The 7,500-nt window shown below is 40.4% G+C and overlaps 1 protein-coding gene across 1 annotated transcript; it reads right to left on the bottom strand.

Annotated features, from left to right (window-relative positions):
- Positions 1-4,534: 4,534 nt before the first annotated feature.
- On the bottom strand, positions 4,535-5,146 carry LOC137980830 (ATP-dependent DNA helicase PIF1-like). The gene has a single exon (XM_068828244.1). It carries the CDS (start codon positions 5,144-5,146, stop codon positions 4,535-4,537), a length of 612 nt encoding a protein of 203 aa, XP_068684345.1.
- Between the last annotated feature and the right edge of the window lie 2,354 nt (positions 5,147-7,500).

Consider the following 7,500-nt stretch of genomic DNA (forward strand, 5'->3'; position numbering starts at 1 on the left):
TAATATTGTGTTTCCAAAAAAAAAGGGTTTAATTCTCTGATCTGCTGTGAATGGAAAATGGCCATCGATAAACTGGATTTTGGCGGGGTTCCGGTATGACGTAAATTGAAGCCATTTCAGTGCTTCCTGTGAGTCAAGTCAAAAATACACATAATTTGTTACACGAAAAGGTGTGATTTCCATCCTTGTGCTTTTTAAAGTATGCTAGAAATATCCTGGAACCGATTTCGAAATAATTTGCCGTAAACACCTATATTTCGGTCGACACATGACATCTAAAGCACGCGCAACATGTACGAAATTAGCTGTTGTTTACGATTGAGAAACAGACATAACCTCTCCTTTAACTGCGATCGCATGCCATTTAAAGAGAACATCCACTTTCCCAAAAATCAAATCTTAGCAAACATTGTTATACAAAGATACATTTTCATAGAGGTCTATTTGTAACATTACTTATTGCTTTCGGGCTAGTCTGCTTCCAGAGAAGGGATTGGTAACGCTTACTAGCAAGTCTTCTAAGTGACATGTCAGGTACAGGGTAATTCCATGTTCTTTGGAATGACTGACTGACTGAGCACAATGATCAAAAGAAAGCACCTGATTGTGCTAAATCCTTTGCCAGATTTGTTTTACAATGAGATACAAAAGTGAGCAAATTTGTACCGGCTACACATTATGACATTTATATGAAACAGTCTACACGGTCTACCACAACTTTTCACTGAAAAAATAATATGATATCATATTTCTTGCTGTTGCGATGGTAGACCGTGCTTGGATGGTAGACCGTTGGTAAATGGAATAGACGATATGTACAGGGTTTCTAACCGTGTGAGCTTTATTACGAATCACCTGGTAATGTATTGGATTGATTAGAAAAGAAAGTACTAGTTGAATTGTGCTGTTTCCTAGAAGATACGATTTTCAACTGTAACGCCACCATTCCGGTTGACGTCACCAAGAAACACAATAAATGGTATTGGTATTGTGTTACCTAATACGAGCCATGTGTAACTTTCGGAGCATCAGATCTGCAGTGCAAAATACTTTGCTCGCTTTAGTCTTTAGTACGGACTCTACTGTTAGCGATGATAAGTCCAAACACTCGAAAATCAATGATACCGTATGTCAATAATTAATCTCCTTTCGTGTTTGGTACAATGTGCTTTGCACTTCGAGTGCAAACTTCTTAAATGTTTCAGAGCTTATACGATATTTAATGATTGTTTCTTTAGTTCCTGCTTTTCTACGTTGAAACGTTTCCCTATAGGATTCAAATCCAGACTGGCAAAATTATTGCAATCAATCAGACAACAAGTTGCAAAAATAGTGGAGACACTTCACCTTCCTGGGGCGTTATTAATTTCCCTATTATCTCTCACACTGCAGCCCCCCTCCCCTCGTTATCAGTGTTGCTAGCAAGACAAAAAAATGTTGGGAACTTAAGCAGTCAACACTGAAAGGGGGAGAGGAGAGAGGAAGTGGGAAAGGTTTAAATTCTAGATAAGAAAAGGTGTTTTTTAATGAAAGTGTCTGAACAATTTTGCAACTTAGTGTAGCACTGGGAAAGTTGAGCTGAAATAATATGCGCATATCTTTGATTTGTGCCAGCAGGACTGGTATGCAGTCTGCTCAATCCTTGAAAACACACTGGAGGTTGTAAAAAAGGATCACCCCCAGATTACCCGAGTGAGTCTTAGAAGTGACGAAGCAGGCTGTTACCATAACAACTTCCTCTTGGCGGACGTAAGAGTTGCTGGGAAACGAGTTGGTCTTACTTTCATGCAGTATGACTTTTCTGAGCCACAGTACTGAAAAGATGTGTGCGATAGGATCCTTTGTTAGATGAAATCAGCGATCCAACGATATTGCAGTGAGGGAAACGACGTTCTCTATGCAGAGGACATGCATATAGCGCTTTCCGAACGTCCCATTCCAGGCACAACTGCCTGCGTTTGCTTAGTAAATGAGACTCAAAAAACACTCGAGGTAAATAAAGTGGATGGTTTCAGTAGGTATCATAACTTTAAATTTGAATTAAACGGAATTAGAGTGTGGAGAGGTTATGGCGTAGGAAAGGGTAAAGTAATTCCTTATCAAGACGTCATCGTAAAGCCCCAAGGTCCGACAGATCTTGTTGTAAATGTAGACTTTTTCTCAGTCAAGGGGGTTCGAATCCATAAAGCTATGTCAAGTGACGATGAACAAAGTAGCGGTCTCTTCTTTTGCTCTGAGCCTGGATGTCAGATGGTGTTTAAGAAATTCAGTGAGCTTGAGAGTCATCTTGATGTTGGTGAACACCGCCAAGTACGCAGTGGCTCTGAAACGGTGTATGACAAAATAAGAAGAGACTGGGTCGAAAAATTCCTTACTGTTGACAACAACGAGGAAACCGGCAGCGGCCGCGCACTAGTGGCACATAGGGATGAGCAACGTGTCAAAAATGAACCTTCTGGTTCTTGTAGTGACTTACAGCTTGGCTGGGCTTTACACAAGCCACAAAATCAAGCTGTGCGGTTTACGGATGGGGTTAAACAGTACCTAACCACGAAATTCGACCTCGCAGAGAGAACTGGCAACAAAGCAGATCCCGAAAAAGTGGCTGCAGACATGAGAACATCTACGAAACCAGATGGTTCGTGGATGTTTGAAAGAAAAGACTTGCTAACGAAGAGTCAAGTGCAAGGCTTCTTCTCGAGACTGGCGGCCACACGTAGAAGGCATGGGAACCAAGAGGAGCAGTCGATAGAGGACGTGTATGCAGAGGAGGAAGAGCAAGAAAGGCATGGGTACTGGAGAATGTAGCCGCCCAACTCAGTCCTAGACATCCAATCCACTATAATTCCTACTGCCTGTGCGGTCTCTCACGAGACAAGAAACTAGACAATTTCAGTGTCATTATGCTGAAGAACATACTTAGATATTTTGAAGTTCCCTTCGCTTCAAGAGATCGGAAAAATAATTTGGTGGTTAACCTATCCAAATTCTTAGAAGGATATGAATGTTAGGAAAGACAAGTTCACAAAGTGTCTTCTTCAGAATGTATTTGGAGTTGTAAATACGGCTTAACAATTTCTTTTTCTTTTTATAAATGTATTGTGTGGAATCGCAGAACTTGGTGTAGCTGAGTTAAACTGATTAGTAGCACTTCAACTTTATTTGCCTTCTTCCAAGCCATCGGAAAAACAGTTAGCAGAATAAACATTGAATTCCTGACGCCCATTCCTTTTCTTTCTTTTTTATCATTTTTATTTTTTGCTTGCAGGAAATATATATGAACTCTCCTTTTACACATCGCAGTGAAATCCTGCACCAAATTTGCATAAATTGAAGAGAACAACTTAACCAAAAATGCTGGTATCAAAGAATAAACGCTATTTTAAAAAAGCGTATAATTTGGCATGAAAATCTTGCAGTCATTGTTATTACAACTTTAAAACAATGCGGTAAGAAAACTAAGAATGTCTGGGGCATGCTAAAAATAACTTACACACTCGAGTGTGCTACAATGTGGACGACTAAACTCTACATTTTCTTTAGATTTTCGGTAAAGCTGAAGTACATTAGCGAACAATGTTTTTCCTTTGTAAACATTAAATCATATGATTAACGGTTCTAGTTGTTAAACATGAGAATCCTTTTACATATAGTCAAAACCTTATTTGACTGAATTTCAGAAACAGCTTTTAGGCCAAAGAGAAGACAACTTACACCACAGTGGCAGCTACTCATTTTAGCCTATAAATTCCCAAGTTTGGAGAAATATTTCGTGAATTTATCATGCCTTATCCAGAGTGAAAAGCACGTTTTGAGAGTATTTGCTTCAAGGCAATTTTATTTCATGCAGGAAACTTAAAAAGTTAACAGGCAAACTTAGGAACAATAATTGGGGCAAAATTGTGTCACGCACTCTTTCGCGGCTGAATATTAGCTATGTTGATCGAACTCCTGTAGTACCAAAAGGTTGGTGCCCAAAGTTTTTTTTCCTGTTACTGGTACACTAGCCCTAGTACTAAACATGGATATTGGTCAGGGTTCCGGATTACGTTATACTTTTGAGAAACACTCCTTCAACCATCAGCATGCTCGCTAAAATTTTGCGAAGCCTTTATGTGGGACATTTTCAAAAATTCATAATTAATTTTTCGTGAGCCCGATTTCAAATATTTTACCATTGATCGAAAGAAGAAACATGAAATAAAATGATGTGTAACTTTTATTGTATTTGAGCAAAAGCCTAATTTTTCAGCGCCTTCAGCGCAATGCCTAAATTTGACTTGAAACAAAACAATTTTTCGGTTTTGGACAGTCCTCGGAAATCATCGCCAGAAATATTGAAAAATAGCACTTAAAGCCAAATTATTGCTATTTTTGTGGATCATATGGACTAACTGTCTCACACTGAAAATTTGAAGAAATTCTGTTTGCGGCCGAAAATCGAGTGGTTGGTTCTTACATGGACAGCCTCTTAAGATCTGATTTTTACAACAGGTCCAATTGTCACATTCTGCACGGCTATTATCACAAACACTCAGTGCATCAGCACTCGAAGGTGATCTGGATGGCACACACGAGAAATGGCAACATACAATACACCTGAAACAAATTCCTTTGAGCAGTGTACCACTGCAAGTGGAAGGGTAAGGCCTTGTGTTTTATGACAAGTGCATGCATAAAACAGAACTGTGTGCCGCTTCCAATTACCCTTCCAGACCTGTCTCTTTTGGACCAGGTCTGACGTTTCAAAAATACACTCATGATTTAGGACCTCTACTTCACGTTTGTCATCTTTAACGCCAACAAATCTTCCAGAAGTGCCATTCTTTGCACTGACAGAAATATTCCATAAAGTCATCACCTTAACTCCTTCTTTAAGCAACAGCTTCACATCAGCTGGGCAGTTTATGCCAGAAACATTTCCTTCATCAATACAACTAAATGTTAAGAGTTCACCTGGCAATCTATAAAGGGATTCTTGATTGTGTAGTTGAACTGAAAGTTTTGTGAAGAATATGTCCACTGAGTCTCCTTCAAGTGGCCTGTCCAAAGATTTCAAAAACATGTCCGTCTCAGGACTACATTTTCCAAGTCGAAGCTTTTTTAAGGCATTAAGAATCGTTTTGTCTGCCAAATTTTGCCTCATCAACAGCTTTATTCAAATCGATGGGCAATTACTACCCAAAACAACCATGACCGGAACATAAAGTCTCCGTCATCACAAGTGCCAGACACTGGCCGTCACTGAATAAGTGCACCCACTAAGATGATTTGTTTTGAGGCAAATGGCTTTTCCTTGTCTTTCTCATCTGCAATTTCATGGTGAATTGCATTAACCAACTCAAAAATATGTTTACTTGACATTTCAGCCTCATCCCAGATGACTACATCAGCTGCCTTTATTCGAGACACACAGTGAGGTATTGAGCTTGACCTTGCAACCACCTTGTCTGCCGGCAGGTCTGCTGAGTGCAATCCATAATGTGAGTGCACAGTAGTTGATTTTACATTGTCACCATATACTGAACAAGAAATACCACTAGAACACAAAACAATCACTTTTCTTCCACGACTTCGTAAGGCATGCACTAGCCCATTGACAACAAAAGACTTCCCAGTCCCTGCTTGACCAGAAAGGAGTAAGTTATGTTCTCTAACAGCACATCTCAGAATCTGCTGCTGTTCAACTGTAAAACTGAAAATCGTAACATAAAAACAATGCTATAGAACTGTAACAATATTGCTTAACATTGGCTATCATTGTAAACGGTGACGTCAGTTAGTCTCATTTTGAAGAATAAAACGTGTGCTCTTGTTGAACCGCCATTATCCACTTCGTCTTCTTCATCTTCGGTTTAATACTTTGATAATAATTGTTTCATGGTGGCAGTGGGAAAACAAAAAACACAATGACTGATTCTAGCAGTCAAGCTTCTGGAACGCACGCTTCAGCTTCGGCCTTTCAAAGGTCACAAGTTCCTCCTCTGCAACCTCTAGAAATCGAAGGCGATCGGGCTGACAACTGGAAAATCTGGAAACAACGATGGGATAATTAATGTATTATCACAGGCTTAAACAGCCAGCCAGAAGACTACAAGTGCGCTATTTTACTGCACACGATGGGAATAGAAGCTTTGCGACTTTACAATGGCATGAAATTCTCCGAAGGTGAGGACAGAAATAAAATGGCGGATGTTCTAGCCAAATACGATCAGCACTTTCTTGGCCAAACACAGGAATTCTTTTAACGTTTTCAGTTTAACCATAGAGATCAAGCCTCTGGCGAGTCAGTCGATGATTATCTTTCAGTTCTGCAAAACATGGCCAAAACCTGTGGTTTCTGTGACTGCATGCGAGACTTGTTAATAATGGGCCGCCTACTCTTAGGAATCTCGGTGGACAAAACACGTGAAGAACTCCTCTCTACTCACGATCTGACTCTTAATAAAGCTATTGAAATCTGTCGGGGAATGGAAGCTGCTTCTCTTCACATGAAGGCTCTGAAGAATGAAGAAATCAACAAGGTCAAGGATATTTCGAGAAAGACAAAGAAGTCAGCCCCAAGCAAACTCCAGCACAAGAAGCCTCCCCAGAGTGATGAAAGAATTCTGTAAAGAAGAAATGTCTATTCTGCCTCCAATTTGATGTAATGAAAAAAGAAATGTGCCCTGCTTGGGGAAAGACCTGTGCATCCTGCGATGAAAGAAATCACTTTAAAGCTTCAACGAAATGTAAACACCAAGGTGTCAACCCTTTGGGCGACGGTTACTCCTCCGACTCATCCGTAAGCAGCACTGGGACAATCAGCACTGTAACAGCTCTTGAGAGTGAACTTGTGAATTCAGTAAGTCCTGGAAACCAGCTTATTTTCTGCGAAATGAAGGTAAACAAAAGACTTCTCAAAATGCAAATCGACAGTGGGGCTACAGTTTGTATTTTTTCAAAACAATTCCTGAGGGATCAGCATGCTATCCGTCCTGAGAGGGTCCATCTCAGATGTGGAACAAAACCTCTATGCCCGCTCTTGGCAAGTGTAAAGTGAAAGTCAAGAACCCCACTACGAAGAAAGCGTACAAGGTGGACTTCGGCATTGTTAACGACCACCTCACACCTCTCCTCAGTGGTACCACCGCACAGAAGATGAATCTCATAAGTGTTCATTATGACCTGTTTAAAGCAGTTAATGCTGTCAACCACGAAAATCAACACTTCAAACAGTTTTCTGACGCTTTTAAGGACACCCCTGGTACCCTACCTGGAAAGAAGGTTCACTTGACATTGATTGAAGGTTCCACTCCTGTAATCCGTTGTGCACACACCCTGCGTGAATCTAGAAAACAAGTTGTCAAAGATGAACTCCAGCGTCTTGTGGATCATTGTACCTGTCGACGAACCCACTGACTGGGTGAGTCAAATGTCTGTTGCTGAAAAGAAAACTGGAATTCGTATCGAACAGATGAGGAACACGATTCACGTGTCCATACCTTCCTCAACTGCTGT

The sequence above is a fragment of the Montipora foliosa genome, chromosome 12 (genome assembly GCF_036669935.1).
Source record: "Montipora foliosa isolate CH-2021 chromosome 12, ASM3666993v2, whole genome shotgun sequence".
Classification (NCBI taxonomy): Eukaryota; Metazoa; Cnidaria; class Anthozoa; order Scleractinia; family Acroporidae; genus Montipora; species Montipora foliosa.